Source organism: Diceros bicornis, chromosome 3 (assembly GCF_020826845.1).
Source record: "Diceros bicornis minor isolate mBicDic1 chromosome 3, mDicBic1.mat.cur, whole genome shotgun sequence".
NCBI classification, from domain to species: Eukaryota; Metazoa; Chordata; class Mammalia; order Perissodactyla; family Rhinocerotidae; genus Diceros; species Diceros bicornis.
The window spans coordinates 43,532,973-43,550,890 of NC_080742.1; the positions used below are offsets into that span (position 1 = coordinate 43,532,973).

The 17,918-nt window shown below is 34.1% G+C and overlaps 1 protein-coding gene across 1 annotated transcript in view; it reads left to right on the forward strand.

The window, feature by feature from the left end:
• The window catches only part of AHR (aryl hydrocarbon receptor), a 46,760-nt gene that overhangs the window by 13,635 nt on the left and 15,207 nt on the right, over nt 1-17,918 (forward strand). The window contains exon 3 of the mRNA XM_058526697.1: nt 14,102-14,205. Coding sequence (XP_058382680.1) covers nt 14,102-14,205 — 104 coding nt within the window. The remainder of the gene's footprint in view (nt 1-14,101; nt 14,206-17,918) is intronic.

Below are 17,918 nucleotides of genomic sequence, written 5' to 3' on the forward strand. Positions count from 1 at the left end.
TTGCTCTATGTTCTTTATTTTGGATAAAAGCTATATAGTTTAACGGTTGTGCTCTGGGCAATATACACTGATTTAAGGATAATAATTTCAGGGAAGATTTCTGTTTAAAAGTTCATAGTAGACACTTAAATTTTCTCTGATCTATATAAAAAGTCTTTGAATTTTCAATTTTCATCTATACCAGACCTTTCATCTTAGAGATGAGTTATGTGATACTTGGTGGTAGGGGGTATGTGTGATCAGCTGTATAGTCAGTTGTGATAGAGCTGGAGCTAGAACCTAACTTTCCAGATTCCCTATATTGTTTTTCCTGACCATATGTCAATTACTTCCCTTTTCTGGGAACCAATTATGTACAGCAAAACCCTGAGGACTTGTCCCCAGATCTGTGGTTCTCAAAGCGTAGTCCCCAGAGAGGCAGCATTAGTGTTACCTGGGAACTTGTTAGAAATGCCAGATCTTGGACCCCACCGTAGACCTACGGAGTCATAAACTCTGGTCGTGGGGCTAGATGCATGTTGAAGTTTGGGAGCCCCTGTTGTACATTGTAACCTCGAGGCCACTCCCAGCTTCATGGAATGCTGTCCTGGTCCTCAGCGTTTATTCACATGCTGTGCTCATTGCTTGATGCTGTGGTCAGGGGTCCCATGACAGGTAAGATGTGGTCTCTGCCCTTAGAGAGTTTACAGTCTAGAAGCCAGGGAGGTACTATTCCTTGCCTCTGGTAAAGATGTATTGACGTGAGTCATTTTACCTTTTCACTTCCTGCTCCTCTATAACAGGAAATCAAGCTAGATAGGTTAAAAAGAGAAAAAAAAAATGTGTAGGTTGCTCCCTGTTTAGAAGTAATGGAGCAGAACTGAAGCTGCTTAGACAGTAGCGAGTGTGTCATTTAAGTACTAACATAATTACTACTTTCTAGGCAGTGTGTGTATATGTATGTACATATGTGTGTATATATGCACACACATACATATACATATACACACATTAATATATGTATATTTAATGTATAAATTTATGTATATATATGTATTTTTCTTGATTAGACATGTGTGTCCTGTTCAATTCCTCAGGTAAAGGAGATTCCAAGGTCTACCTTATAAAGAATGTCATAGTTTAGCAGGGCTCATTTTGGAGATCTCACTAGTTGAAAAGTATTTTCTTAGCTCTTCATTAATGAGTTTGTTTATTTTTTATTCTGGTTCAGTGTATTTGACAGTAGGATCTTGTTACCCTATTTGCGTCATTCCTTCCTCAATTTTATTATCTTCAGTTTTAGGTCCTTTGCATTACTGGTTTTTAAACTTTAATGTGCATCAGAATAACCTAGAAAGTTTGTTAAAATGCACATTCTGGGGCATGCCCCTTTTGTGCTGATTCTGATCTTATGCTGGGTTCTCTGTAGAACCCAGGAATCTGTATTTTCATTAGCATCCAAGATGAGTCTGAGGCAGTGATTTAACTTGGCCTTGATTATGCCCTGAATTATTTAAAAAAAAAAAAGTTTTCTTTGCCTTCAGTAAGACCAGTCCAAACGTACAACTTTTAGGAAGACTGTAAGTGTGTTTGCTTGGGTTTCAGTGGAGTGTGTACCCTAAGCAGTTTCTTAGGTTGTTCAGTACAGGAACAGAGTTAGATGGAAGGTGAGGGAAATCAGTAAAAAAGTTCCCAAGTCTTCTCGAGACCACCAGTGGTCTAGGAGACAATGTAATATGTTGAGAAGACACAGAGAATAAATTTTTCAAGGTAATCCTTATGACTTGAACAAATACTAAATGCAAATGAGGAGACCTGGAGCATGCCGACAGTGGTTAGGATTTTGTGTGCAGTTAAAGCCACTCTGCCACTATTAGGGAAACAGTATAGTGAAGTGAAGGGAAGCTCTAAGTGAATAACAGGATGCAAACGGGGGTGTGTGAATTCCTGCGGAAAGAACAATATAAACGAATAATCATACAATCATGTTAGAAAGGAAACTCAAATTTTACTGTAACAATAGATATTTTTCCAAGAAAATACATCTATTTATTGCAAGTTTAAATAATCCAACTTGGATGGATGTTCTTAAACTTTGGAGCCATGACTATATGCTGTGACTGTCTGAAAAGTAACACTTAAGTACAACATTGATATTTATCCATTTCTAATTAATCAGAACATTCTAAAATATAACTTTGAAGTATTTGAACGAGACTTAATAATTTTTCAGTTATGGTTAAGTTAGAAGCAGCTTCTTTGACACTATTAAATTGAAATTACTTTATAATAAATTTTGTAATTCAAGATTGTACTTTCTTCTAAACATTGTAGGTGCTGAATTCACAAAGCAAAAGAGGGAAAAAAAGGTTTCTGTCCTCTGATAGCTCAACGTCTAATGTCTCAAACTGACAAATACAGTATGCAAATATTAAATGTACATATTAAATATTTATAATGCAACATTTAGGGAGCATTTTCAAGAGAAGTAAAAAGATTAGAAAATTTGTTAGTTATTAATTTTGGTTTCAACTGAAGAAATAATTGAGGGAATCTGAATGTTTAATCTTTGAAAACTCTTGAATTGTAGAATGTTCTAGACAATAAAACTCAGAGAATTGTTTTTAATTTGTACTCTATGCTACAGATGAAGTAATCGTTACAAACATTTTCATTTTCATAACATAATCCTCTATTTCTTTTGGTGCACTTAAACATGCCGTATCTTGTCTATTTCTCTCACTAGAATGGAAGCTCCTTGAGAATATTGTGTTTACTGCTACACCTTAAACGCTTATAATAATGCTTGCCCCATAATAGGCATTCAATAAATATTTACTAACTTAATTTCACTAACTTATATCTGAAAAACAATGTAAAATTCATGTTGAAATTCTAGATTATGTGTTTTGAAATATGTTTCTAGGGCTTGGTGTAAGGTGTTAATATTTTGCTATTTCTTTCTGTTAAGAGCCAACTACAATTATTGGTTCTATCAATTATTTTATTCTCTGTGTATCAATATATAGATGCAAGAAGTATTTGTTTTATGGAGGTATAGCAGTAAGAAATTTTTTACATTATCTCTAATTGGTTGGCTGAAACAGTGAGTCGTGTAGAAGTATTTAAGGATTCAAATGTCAAAGCCGTATACACCTTTTTTGAACTGACTGCTGTCAGCTGTACCCTTTGTCCCTGCTTTCAGTACTGTCCTTTCTGTTCTTCAGCCACTCTTTGCTCTTTGCCTTCGCTTTACGTTTATTATCTGTTCCTGGGCCACTGGTCACTTTCTTCTTTGCTGGATGTTCCTTTTGTTATTTCCCAGCAGTCTGGCAGTCTTGGTACATTTTTTATTTTTGTCAGTGTAGATGGGATGTACAAATAGGACTCTGGATTTAAAAAAAAATCACTCCTTTTGTAAATTTTATTGATTAAAAATTTCAAAATAAGGTGATACTTTATTTTAAATTTCTGCACAATGGACACATTTAGACATATTTTAGGATTAATAACAATATATTAATAATACTAGATTAATTAAAATAGTAGAAGCTGTTTAAGTTCTATTCCATTTCCTCAGTAACATTGCTTTTCTGTGTTACCTTCTGTTCTTCCCTGCTTACTTTTATTTTTTAAAAACTTCTCTAAATTGTGTATCTTTGAAGTATTTCTTTAAAGTCTTTTCTGTTTTTAGAAAATAAATAACAGAAATCCAGAATTGCTATTTTCTGATGTTGGCAATTAAATGTGGTAAAGTGCAGTTTTTGCCTTTCAAGAAAGATTAAATCAAACTCGAGGGGAGCCTGAGGGCAGCTAAACAATCCAGTGGGGCTGTGACAGGACAAGTCAGTGTGGACCACGTCCCAGAGACGCAGGCTGAAAGCCTAAAAGCTTTAACGTTACCTTCAGACTTGATCACCGAATTCCAGAATGTAAGATTAAACTATCCTCTTATAATTAAAAAAAAAATTAAAGACCCAAGATATCACGTTGCCTCTGAAATGGAAAATATTTAATAAGTTTAAGTAACTTAATGATTAGGATCAATAATAGTTTGTTAAAGGGAGACTAGGATTTGGGTGGTTACAACCCAACCTTTGAAATGGGTTGATGTTAAGGAAAAAGATTATTTCTTCCTATGTTGTGTCACTGAGTGCCAGGATCAAACAGTGGACATTGGGCTTGTTGACCAATCTGAATCAGTATGGTAATGTTTTATTAGTAAGAGTAATTTCAGCATATAAAAAAACTTGAATTAGATTTCATTATCACTTTTTAAAGTACTCATCATCATGTAAGTATTGGATTTAAATTATTCTTCTTGACAACAATCCCCAAAATTAAAAATTTGGGAATGACTAATTCGTGTCCTCTGTTGAGACATAAATGTCTAATGAGGTATAAAAGGCAGAAAAGTTTTCTTTCTATGAGACAATAGTGGGGGGGTGGGGGTCAGTGGCATATACTAGTAATTCAATAAAATATTCATAGTACAAATTGCACATTAAAATATAATCATTAACTGAAATCTTTTATATCCTCCATTATATCTGAGTCATAGGTTATTCTTTATGACATTTTTATAATTGAGATTTATAAATTTAATTTGTGGAAAGGAAAACTTAGAAACAAGAAAAAGATGATTTTGTCTAGGTTACATTAAGCCTGACAGAAATGAGTTTGGGGATCTGAATTTCTAATTCCGAAGTCCTTGTTTGCAACTGTCATAGGGAATAGTTTTCTGGTTATTTTAAAAACTAGCTAATGTAGGGGAAAATCTGAGTATTGAGTCATTATACATGCTTAAAATAATCACCATTGTAGTAGTATTTACGTGTTGGAATATTTTAAATTCACGAAGTCTGAAAATGCTATGAGAGAGGATGACAACAGTTAACTTGCATTATGTGATGATCAACATTTATTCCACCTCATTGTTTACCATGAATCTTTGTTGACTTTATTTTAAATTAAAAATTATATGTGCTCTTTTCTTGGTCATCCTTTTGTAGATACTTTAACAGTTCATTTCCAGTTCATTAGGTTTTAAAAAGAGAGCTATTGTGTTTATTCATCTTCAGCTTGTGTGTTCCTCTGGATTTCACCCCTGTTTTAGTATCTGTGTAACCAGAACATTATCTTGAAAAACAAATACATATGCCAAGAATGAGCTTGAATAAGCAGTAAAAATGAATTAAATAAAAAGCCCTTTTAAGGGTTGATGTTTTATAAAGTTGAATGGGTTCATATGTGTGCTTTTCCATTCATGAGATTTGTATACTAATTTCATTTGCTTTGATGTGATCTTTAAATTACTGTATGACAAGTAATTTCCAGGATTTTCACTATCACAATATCACAGCAAATGTGATTTCTTAATTCTAGAAATGTCCAAAGTAGGTTTGTTTGCCTAAAAGATCAGCACATTTGAAACCATCAAATATGTAGTGTTGAGTTTCATTTACCTGGTATTAACCATCTTAGATTGTAATTTAACTATAAATTTTTTTTTCTAGAATTCACATTCTAAAACATGAAACTTGATAACATACATGATGCTTTGCATAACTAAAACTATAAAATTTAGAGATTCTTTTCAGTTTTAATTTATGGATTTTATATAGTCAAATCCATACACATTGAAACATGGATGAATAAAAAGGATAGTAGAATATTCTTATTGAGTCAGATTGAAGTGATATTCAAATCCTGGCTCTTACATTTAATAATATGACCTCTTTGAATCAGAAATTTAATCTCTCTTTTCCTCAGATATTCTAACTTATAGTATAAGATTCATTAGATTCTATGAATAAATTTAATACTCTATGATGTTTTATATAGCACACATTCATCTCTGAGTGTTTTTGTTTGCTTTGACAGGTATTTTTAAAAAGTGACTAATAAATATCGAAGATTAAAACTGAACCTAGGGGCCAGCCCGGGGGCGTAGCCGTTAAGTTTGCGCCTTCTGCTTCCACGGCCCTGGGTTCTCATCGTGGTCGCTGACCTACTCGCCACTCATCAAGCCATGCTGAGGCAGCGTCCCATAGAGAAGAGCTATAACTCTACAACTATGATACACAACTATGTACTGGGACTTCGGGGAGAAAAAAGAAAAAAGAGGAAGATTGGCAACAGATGTTAGTGCAGGGCCAGTCTTCCTCAAAATACAAACTGAACCTAAACTCATTACATCCTTTATTATATGATTTGCTTCTTTCCTGTCACTTTTAAATTTACTGCTTTAATGCATTTTCCTTTTTTTTTTTTTTTTTTTGTGAGGAGATCAGCCCTGAGCTAACACCCGCCAATCCTCCTCTTTTTTTGCTGAGGAAGACGGCCCTGGGCTAACATCCGTGCCCATCTTCCTCCACCCTATATGGGACGCCGCCACAGCATGGCCTACCAAGCAGTGCGTCGGTGCGCGCCCGGGATCCGAACCAGCGAACCCCGGGCCGCCGCAGCGGAGCGCGCGCACCCAACCGCTTGCGCCACCGGGCCGGCCCCAGCATTTTCCTTTTGATCATTACCTAGTGTTATATGACTCTGAGATCCTTAATTGCTTAGCCATGAACAGGTCCAGTTGGTCATAAGTTGATGCCTTTATCTTTCTTTTTCTAAGGAAGATTAACACTGGGGTAATACAGTCATGTACCACATAACGATGTTTTGGTCAACAATGGACTGCATATATGACGGTGGTCCCATAAGATTAGTACCATATAGCTTAGGTGTGTGGTAGGCTATACAATCTAGGTTTGTGTAAGTACACTCTATGATGTTTGCACAATGACAAAATCGCCAAATGATGCACTTCTCAGAACACGTCCCCATTGTTAAGTGACGCATGACTATGTTAAAGCCAGCCAACTTTCAGCAATTTTTCCTTTTTTTTTCCCTGAAATACAGAATTTAATTGTGTATAGTTGAATTGTTTGATATTTTGTGAGGCTTTGTGATCTGGTTAATGGAAATATACAACGTCTTCATGTTATAGTGTTTTAGAAACTATATTAACATATAAAATTAATCACTTTAAGGTCTGTAATAAAACACAGTTACATTACCACTAATCATGTTTTTTTTTTTTTTGTGAGGAAGATCAGCCCTGAGCTAACATCTGTGCTAATCCCCCTCTTTTTGCTGAGGAAGACCAGCTCTGAGCTAACATCTATTGCTGCCAATTCTCCTCCTTTTTTTTTTTTCCCCAAAGCCCCTGTAGATAGTTGTATGTCATAGTTACACATCCTTCTAGTTGCTGTATGTGGGACGCCGCCTCAGCATGGCTGGAGAAGTGGTGCATCGGTGCACACCTGGGATCCAAACCTGGGCCGCCAGTAGCGGAGCGTGCGCACTTAACCACTAAGCCAGCGGGCCGGCCCCATAATCATTTTTATTTAGTAATCATATTTATGTGTTATTTTAAATCCTGTTCTTATGGCCTTTTGACTTTTTGATCAACTATTTTTAATCAGTAGCTCAAATTTCATTTATTTGTTCATAGCTGGAGATTTAGATTTTGGAGTCATTATAATGTAGTTGGAATAATATTTTAAACCATGAAATTGAATAAAATATTCTAGGGGAGAGCATATAGAATAAGAGAAAAAATACCAAAGGTGGAATGTTTTAAGGATGGGCTGAGGTGGAGGAAAAGGTGTGTGTGTGTGTGTGGAATATGAAACTGTACCTAGGTAATAATGAGTTTGCTTAAAGATACCTTCATTTGGTGTTTCAAGTTCTTAAATTAGAGAATCAAAGAGAAAAATTGCACATGAAAGTGTAAACTAAAATGAAGTTAAAGTCCATACGGAAAAATAATAATAGTTAGATGAGGTAATTTCTGGTCCTTGGTTGTCCATAGAAGCCATAAAGGCATTCAGGTGTCAGCAGTGGGAGTCTGAGGAGGGAGACAAGCAGTCAAATTGGATCAACTTAATGAACCTAAAATTGTCTGTATTGAATATTCTGGTTTCTTTAGCCTTGAATTTGCCCACATGATGTGGGGGTGACTTTTCAGGTCAGTGTTATAGAATATTCTATTGTCAACTGGATTCTTAATAGTGTCTAGTTTTGACCGTCTAATCTCTATGTTATGGAAGCAGCATTCCCTCTCTTGGGGATGGTGGAGGGAGAGTGTGTCATGTAATGGAAGCCCCGGCAGGCAGGGGAAGTGGGGCTGGGTCAGTTAACTAATCTTGTGGCTTTAGATAAGACCTTTAACCTCACCGTTCACAGAGTCTTCATCTTCTCATCATGGATGACAAGAATGCTTGCCTGCCTGGTGTTTTGAATTTGTAGTGGATTTATCCTAAAAATAAGAGATTTGTGAAGTGAATTTTATAATTAAAATTATTGTAGAAATTCTAATTGTTTCTTGCAGAATACTAATATTTTACTTGTTTCAATGGAGAACTTTTGTTGTTGTTGAATATGCATAGGTCTCTTTAGGGACCTGGTATTAATATCATCTGAGAATCCTTTTGTTGAATTAATTTTGTATTTCAATTTAGAGATGGAGATTTGCTAATAAACTCTCTTTAGCCTTTTGGTATAACATGTAATAATTTCCCCATATTGTTTTCTTTTTCAGAAGTGGCATACACTCAAATGTAGACACTTTTGTTCAGGGAAAAGTGACATAGCTTGTTTTGGTGAGGATATAAACTGTGGACAGTGTGCTACTTTCTTTATTTGTATACATATAGAATTTTTCATTATTGCCCTGAGTTTAAATCTCAGATTATGTGCCTCTGTTTTCATTTTTATAAAATTGGGATTAGAGTTATTTGCTGAAGAGGTTCACATTAATGAGTGTACTCTTTAAGCAGAGGAGTGGTAGTTTTAGAAAATATGAGGGAATGAGATCCAGAACATTTGTAAGTTATTTCCTAAATCCTCATTTTGTAAGTAACTAGTTCTCAAAATGTGGCACCTGGTCCTCAGCATCACTTGGGAACTTGTTAGCAATGCAAACTAGACCTGCTAAATCAGAAATTTTAGAGAGTGGGATCCAGCAATGTGTTTTTAGTAGGCTTCCAGGTAATTCTCATGTCTATGAAAGTTTGAGAATCACTGCTCTAATTGATTAAATGCTGCTACTTAGAATGCAGTTTGAATTCCACTCTTGTATATGTGGAAAGCTAAATGCAACTCATTCCCCACAGAAAAAGTAAATTAACTGCTCTTGTTGGTTCCATTAATTCAGATACCTAACATTTAATTATAGTAGAATTGCATATAACTAAATGTAGAACTGGAAAGATGTTAAGTAACATCTTTGGAAGTCAGTTTCCACACAGTTGAGAGTAGGAATAGGTCTAACTTGTAAGTACTTTTTCAGCTTTAAAAGGATGTTTTTTAAAAGATTTGCGAAAAAGGCAATAACCACCAGTTATGCAACCTACATTCATTCATAAAGATATAAACTAACACTTGCATTTTAAAAAACTGAATTTACTTTTATTCTGCCTTGGTGATTAGACCTTTCTAGGCAAAAAAAAAAATATCATCAGAAGGTACTAAACTGTGTAGACTTAATCTTTGTCTCCTAGGAACTTAGAATATAACATAGTTTTCTTAATTTCTGTTTCTTCTTTCTTTCCCTCAAAAGAACATTTCATTTACAAAAAAAACTTCGTGTATGAAGTGAAATATGTTTTACCCCAAAGTGTGTAGAAGAAACTCTATTTAGGTACACTTAATATATTATTTGGAAATTATTTGGAAATACTCATCCATACCAGACTAAACTAAACTGGGGATGTTTTCATTATATTTAAGAAATACTGCATTACTTAACCCTTTCTAATTTATAAAAGTTTATGCAGTTGGTTGAATTTTATAATAAGTGATAGCTTTTTTCTCTTATGCTTATATCATTGTGGGAATGGAATTTAAATTTTCCTGCCAGAAGTAATAAAATAGATGATAAATATTATTATAAAATAAATTGAATTTATATCAACAGAGATTAAAAATGCTTGTGCTTTTCCCTGGCAAGACATTTATCATGTCATCTTTCTATTTAAGTGCAAACTACAGTAACAAAACACAAAATATAGTTTACCACATGCCAATATTTCTTCCTTATGAATTTCTCTCTTGAACAATTCAGAGCATGTTTTGAAGAGGAAATATTTGGCTTGTAGGAGGAAATGAAAATCTGAGCTTAGATGTATAAGGAAGGAAGGTGCCATATTAGGAAACATGGATATGGTTAAATGCATGTGGGAATAAGACTTGAATCCTTAGGTAATATGACAATTTGATAATGCTGTGGTAGATCTACGTTCTGAACTCCATCATCAATTAGATTAAATTCTTGTGTAATTGCTTCATTGATCTCTCGGTGAGGAAATAGTGAGATATTTTGACGGTTTATTATCTTAATATTCCACTGACTGCTCAAAGTCAGATCCTTAACACTTTGGAAGGTGTGGTGATCCTGCAGGTGGGGAGGATTTTAACAGGTCAGTTCAGTATAGCAAATGCTTCCCAAGTAGCAGAATTGGCTCGTGACTTATTTTCAGATATTACGTTTTGTTTCTATGAACTGTCGTGTCTTTAATTCCAGTGGTATAATATTTAAAGTGTCCTATACATCTGATTGTGCATGTAATTTTTATAACAATTTACAATTTTGAAGTACTTCCAAATCTGTGTTGTGTAGTCATCATAGCAGTGCTATTAGGTACTCATTAATGCTCCCTGTTCAGAGATGAGAAAACACTCATCTGGTGTGCACTTTTAGTGTCAGCTTTCCATAGTGGTTTGAGGGTGTGTAAACTCAGCACAGAGCCCATTGTCTCTGTTGTTGACTGTCAGTTATGGATGCCAAGCGTTACCCAGGTACTCTGCATGTTGTTTTAGCCAGCACTAGAATTTGTCTCCAGAGGTATCATGGTCCTCATTTAAAGATGAGGAAACCAAAGGTCAAAGGTGGTTAGCATAGGGGGAAAGTCGGGTAGGTGGTTAATAATAGCTCACACACTTGGGGTCAGGCTACCTGGGTTTTTATCTAGGCTCTACCACTTAAAGCTCTATGACATTGGGAAAGTTTCCTAACCTCCCTAAGTCTCAGTTTCGTAATATGTAGAAAGGACAATAAGGCTGGTCTCGTAGGACCGTTAGGAAGATTAAATGAGATATAATACATGGAAACTGCTTGGCATACACTGTGTGCTCAGTAAGTATCACGTGTTATTACTAAGGAAATTATTTAAGGCCACTCAGATGGTAGGAAGTAGCACTGGTGACAGTATGCTGCTCCATCTTCTTACTCTTCTGTTGCTTTCTAATCAAGGCAAGAAATGTACATGTGAAAGTGAGTAGTATGAATTAATATAGTTCTAGTAATTTTAAGAAGGGAGAGGTGGTCAGTATGAGGTCAAGAAACAGGACAAACTTCGTGGAAGGGCAAAAATTACATAGTTTGAGTTGAGAGGCTGACCCAAGGACATAAAATAAGTTTTCTGAAAAGTCATATTAGGATTCTTTTTAGATGAGAATGGGAAGAGAGTTCTCCCTTCCTAGCCTCATCTTTGCACAATATTTACTTAAATCCTTTGCTGATTATTAACTTTAAACATGAGAGCAACAAAAATATTTGTTTATTTTTGGTAGAACCCTCCAGTGATCCTCCCCCAAAATGCAGTTGTCACTTTTCCTACTTGAGCAATAGTTATATTATTAAATATGTCCTTCCAACATTTAGAATTGTAATCATTGTTGTTTAGAAAGAGTTCTTTTTGTTTTTTCTCTCTTTCAAGTTCCTGTAATACTTTAATTAAGTCCCATTCTGGTAAGTAATATTTTTGACATTCTTTTCTAGTTCTTTATTTCCACAGCTTATATTCCCAACTTAAAGGCAGAGTCTGTCTAATGTCTAATTACCTTGGCTAATATCCCCTGTACAAGAGCAGAAACAAATTGTGAATTACTCTGAGATGAATGGTCTCTTTCATTTCTTATTCAGCTTCTCAGTGGTCCAGTAACTCTAGTTGGAACTGACATCAATCCCACTGATAAAATTAATTTTAAAAGATTCCTAATAAGATAATTTAGACATTTTAGATTCGACACTATTAATATCTATCCGTTTTTAGGATTACTTTACTTCTTTCATAATCTAAGGGTTTTGATTTTGTTGTTTTCTTTTTAATAGCAAATCTTATTGATATTTGGTATAATTCTTAAATTGTGCCTCATACTGGAGCTTTGGAAAGCTAGCAAAGTGTAGTTAACCCTGACATTGTGAGGTTTTAATGCATTCAAGCAAATTTGCCCATTAGAAAGCAAGGAGCAACAACAAAACTGACAGAATAGAAAGGGAGAAAAGGCCTTTCTCTCTTCTACCTTTCAGCAAGAAAAGATTAAGCATTTCCTTTGGTCTTGATTAACTATTAGATCAATTAATTTACCTCAGACTATTTTATGGCCTAAGGAAATCTGTTCTCTGGCCTTTTGAAATTGTTATATTCAGAGGCCACACTTTTGGCCTCTTCTTTCAAAGAGGTATGTTTAAGTTCTGCAAAGGCAAGAACTTGGCATAGGATTCCAGTGTAACACGTGCACTGATGATTTACCAGAAAATATACTTCAACATGAAAATGTTGTATATGTGATGCTTTACTCAGACTGAGAGAAAATCTTGTTATTAGTAAGTCTCCAGTTTTTCACTGAGCCAGATTATCTTTCACACATAAAAGTCTAATGAAATAAGTCTTAAAAGGAATGTCAAAGTCAGTTTCATTTAATGGTTTCTCATACTTAAATATCACAGGTTAAAAAGAGATCAGAAAAGTGGAAAGATGTTGTAATTGTATCTAAAAGGTTATACCTTATACCAGGGCAGTCCATAAGGGACTGGGAAAATACTGCTAATAATTAAAGCTACCATTTAGTGAACTACTGTTGAGCTGCTATATGCCAGGAACTTCACATATATTCTCCTTGTCCTTCATAGAACCCCTGCAGGGTGGTTTTCTGTTGGTTGTGTTTTTCAGTTAGCACTTCACATATTAGGAGACAGGCTCAAAGAGCTCACACATTTAGTAAATGGCAGAGCTAATATTTGAACTTCAATTCTCACAGATGCCAATAATCACATGCTTTTAAATGAGATAATATTTGAGAGTGCTTAGAAAAATTCTAAATAAGTAAATGGTAGCTATTACTATTATTTCGTTTCAGCTGTGTTGCCTCCCAGACTACAGATACACACACACACACACACACACACACACACACACACAATGACGGAGAGAGATGGGAGGGAAGAGGTAAAGAGGAGAGAGAGCATTACAACATGACACCTCCAGTAGTAAGCATCCTCCAGTAGTAAGCATCCCACCATGCCATCAGTCTTTCTTTCATATATATAATCCACAAGCAGTTAGAAGGTAATAATGAAGGAGAAGTCACTTTACAAGATGTAATACCTGGGAATAAACATAAAAATTAATGTGCAAATCTTTTTTGTGGACAACTTTAAAATACTCTAGTGGCACAAAAAATATAGACTTGAACAAATGGAAAAACATACATGTTCTTGGACAGAGTGATTCAACATCATAAAGATGTTAATTCTCCATGAGTTGATTTATAAATTTAATGTGAATCTAATAACAATATTAACAATTTTTTGACCCTAAAACTAGACAAGAGGATTCTAAACTTAATGGAAATATATTTCTTAATAAGGCATGTGGTTGATTCTTTCTTCTCACCACCACTAGTTCACTGATGTTTAGATAAATATGTAGAGATACTAAAATCATTTTTATAGGTTATATCCTGAGGAACCTTATTCTCATAAGTAAGTAGATAGGAATGGGAGGAGTATTAATAGCAGCACCATACATTTCTTTGAAACTTGTAAGACATATGCCAAAAATCATATAGTGAACTCATCAGAAATTACTTGTAAGAATCTGTCAGCTGACTTAGAAATCACTCATTGGCAAAAGATTATTTACTTAGTCATTATTGTACCAGTAGACACCAGTATTTCAAATTGTCTCTTTGTTTGGTGTACAGACGTTTTCCATTGTAGCCCTTTGAAATTGCTTATTTTAAAAACTACCTACTATATCATTGTTTTCCCTTTTTTCCATAGTTGCATTAAAATCCTCCCCAGCTGACAGAAATGGAGTCCAGGATAACTGTAGAACAAAATTCAGAGAAGGCCTGACCTTGCAAGAAGGAGAATTCTTATTACAGGTAAATTTTAATAAGTATCATTCCATATAATAAGGAGAATTATAAATGGAAAATTAATTAATCAGTCTTTTAATTATTTCCAGTTTATTTAGAACTCACCCGGTGTTTCATGCCACTTTGATCTGAACTGCAATAGTTGTGTAATGCTAGTACATGAAAAAATGGAATTTTTTATGAAGTAGATTAGTTAAAAGTCTACTTATCAATTTCCCTGTTGTATTTCTTTAAATAGCAAGAACTCATAGATTATTTTAAGAGTTCTCATTTAAGACATTGGATTTACATATACTTTTTATTTTTATTGCGGTAACATTGGTTTATAACATTGTATAAACTTCAGGTGTACATCATTATATATATATATTTTTTCAGGGATATAGCTCTATTAAAGTAGTTAATTGCATTTATTCAATAGTTTGAAATTGTTCCTAATCTGAATTTTATTTTTTTCAATGTGTTCTCGTAACTGTATTGTTTTAGCTGCTGTGTATCTTATCACCGTACTATAGATTTTCTCAACAACTGGAAGGCCTATTTTTATGCTTTAGAACTTGGAGGGTTTCTAGTTGATTTGCCTGTAAAAATATTGTAAATCTTTTTTTACTCTGTTTCTTTGTCTTGGAACTGATATGATGCTTGATTCTCAGTTGAAATTCTCAGGTATTTATTTTGTTGAAGAAAGATGGGATGAAGATATGTGCTATTGCTATTATGTGATAATTTTCAATTCCACCCAGTGAAGTGAGTGAAGAACTTAGTTTGTCATTTGTCAAAAAGTAGCCATAAGTTTTAGTAACTCCGTTAGTTCATTCAGTAAATGCTTAAGTGTAACTAGCAATTCATAACATTTTTTATTATAATTTTGTAATTGTGTTCAAATCTTGGATAGTGAAAATTAATTTTTGCTTCCATTATGTTAAACAAATTAAATATATTCAACCATGAATCCTTCTCCTGCCCCCGGCTGAGGCTCTTTATATGTTAGCTGAAACATAAAGACTCCTTATTGAGGTCATAGGAAAACATTGTAATAACTGCTGCTTAATGTGAGTAAACACACATCTTGGGTTATGTAGTAAAGTAATAAAGAAATTCTTTATTTCAAGTGAAAATAGACAAATATGGAATGCTTAACACTTGGTAAACTGGTTTAAATTATGGGCCAGTGATTTTTATTTTTCTCATAGAATATTTAAACAAATTGTAAACATACTTTATTTCAGGGACACAGAATAAGAATAATACTAATGCCAAACTAGTGTCCTTTTTAAATTATCTGAAAATGGGAAACATTTATGTTTTTAAAATAAACGTACCTGTTATGAATTATATTGGATACCATTTGTAGATGACTCTTCAGTAGGAAGCATCACATACTATATGGTTTGCTTAGGACCATGCTTTTGTTATCTCTTATGTAGCAAATGACTGAAAACATTGTAGACATGTGAAAACGGCATATTTCATTATATACAGTTGCCATAATGGCATCTAACTCTATACTTTCAACATGCGATTATCAACCAATTACCTGTAAGATGTAGAGGATGTTTCCAGAGATATAGCATACCACTTGGCTTGAAACTTGGGATAAAAAATCTTTTACTTTGTTTTTAACAAAGGAGGCACGTGAAGAAACTGTTACAAAATATTTTATTAAAAATTTAAAATGTTTACTTTCTAAATTAACTTAAATTTATTACTATTTTATAAGAAATAAAAATGAAAATAAAAATTACTTTTTGTATCTTTTCATGATCTATTATTTACTTCAAATGTTTATTTTCGTATATTTAAACATGTTCTATCTGTTGCTATTTAATACTATGCTTGTTAAAATCTTCATCTTCATTTTTGAATTAATGGCAGTTGAAATTATAAATAACAGTATCAATTGCAGTTTACTTCTTATAACAAATAGTAAGTGGGGCCAGTTCTGATAACCTAATGTTTAAAGTTCAGCACGCTGCTTCGGTGGCCCAAGTTCAGTTCCCAGGTGCGGAACCACACCACTTGTCTGTCAGTGGCCATGCTGTTGTGGTGGCTCACATGAAAAAAAAAAAGAGGAAGATTGACAACAGATGTTAGCTCAGGGTGAATCTTCCCCAGCAAAAAAAAAACAAAACAAGCAAACAAAACAAAACAAAAACAAATAGTGAGTGAACCTCACCATGATTTCAGATAGGTAGGGCAAATCTTGGTGACTAAGACTAAACAATGATAATCTCTTTTATTAATATGTAATTACCATATTAATTCCTCTATTAATTTACTAAGATAATAATTCAGTGTAATAACTTTGTTCCACATGGTATTTAAGATCATTTGAGATATACATAAAATTGATATGCATATATTCTTTTTAAAGGCTTTTTGTTTTATTTCTGATAATTAACATTTGTCTAAAAGGGTTTGATATTGTACCTTAAATTGTCTTTTGGCATAATGAGCTTATTGGAAAGTACTAAATTTCTTTCACTGTTTGAAAAAGCATGATACTCTACAAAATAATATGCATCTAATCAGTGGATACTGTTCTCTAGAAAGAATGTATTTTCAGGATGAAAAAATACAGAAATGGGTATGTACTATTACTGCCAACTAAAATTTAAGAATATTCAATTTTGGAGAAGTTAATCATTAAACATTTAAGTTCCTGGTGAGTGCCATCACCATTCTTCATGCTGGGGAAATTGCCAGGTATTTTAAGGTATGGTCTCTAAAATCAAGGGCCTTAGAGCCTAGTTGTGATTGAAAGAGTTAGAGTCATGCAACAATTGGTGAGCAATACATGTAAAGGCAGCAGATCCTGATAGTTAGGTGGGCAGGCTTTAGAGCTTTCGGTTACCTCCTGGCTCAGCTTTTTCCTACCTATGTGATCTTGGACAAGTTACTATACAGTTCTTTACTTCGGTTTCCTTGATTGTAAAACTGGAATATGGCACCTACCTCAATGGTTTGTTGAGGAAATTAAATCACTTGAATACATAAAAACATTTCAAAAAGTAGCTGTTAAATAGTAGGTGCTATTTGTTGTTTTTGTAATCAAGTTCTCAGAAGTATAATACAGACGAAGGATCCTGAAGGTGAAAGGAATTAGAGTGACAAGGAAGACAGTCACTGTATTTCAAAACCTCATCTAATAATGAAGGTGTCTGCTAGACTGTGTGAGCATTCAATAGCACAGGGGCAGTATCTTGTTAATTCCTGAATCCCAGTACTTAGCCTGGGTCCTGTTTGGTATATAATAGTTTATTTAAAAAGTGTCGAATAAACTAATTGCTGTCATTTTTATATCTCTTTATAGTTCACAAAGCAAGATCATGTAAACCTTCATTTGCTCATTTCCACAACCTTATATTATAGTAATGGTGCCCTACATTAGTTAAGTGCCAACTCTGTGTCAGGCACAGAGTTAGATGAGATATAGTTATCATATCTACCTGATAAAGTGCGTATTTTTCAAATAATGACACTAAAGCTTGAAGGGGTAAATAACTTAACCAAAGCCACACAGCTAATAAGAGACTGAGATGGGAATCTAGTCCAAATCTGCCTAACTCCCAACTGTATGGTTCTTATACGATACTGTATCATGTCTCCTTTTACATAAAGGAGAGAATCTCAGAAGGTTTTAGTCATGATCACAAAGCAAAGAATAGATCAGGTACTGAATTGAAGTCAAGCAGGAAATAGTGAGGGCTGGTAGAATT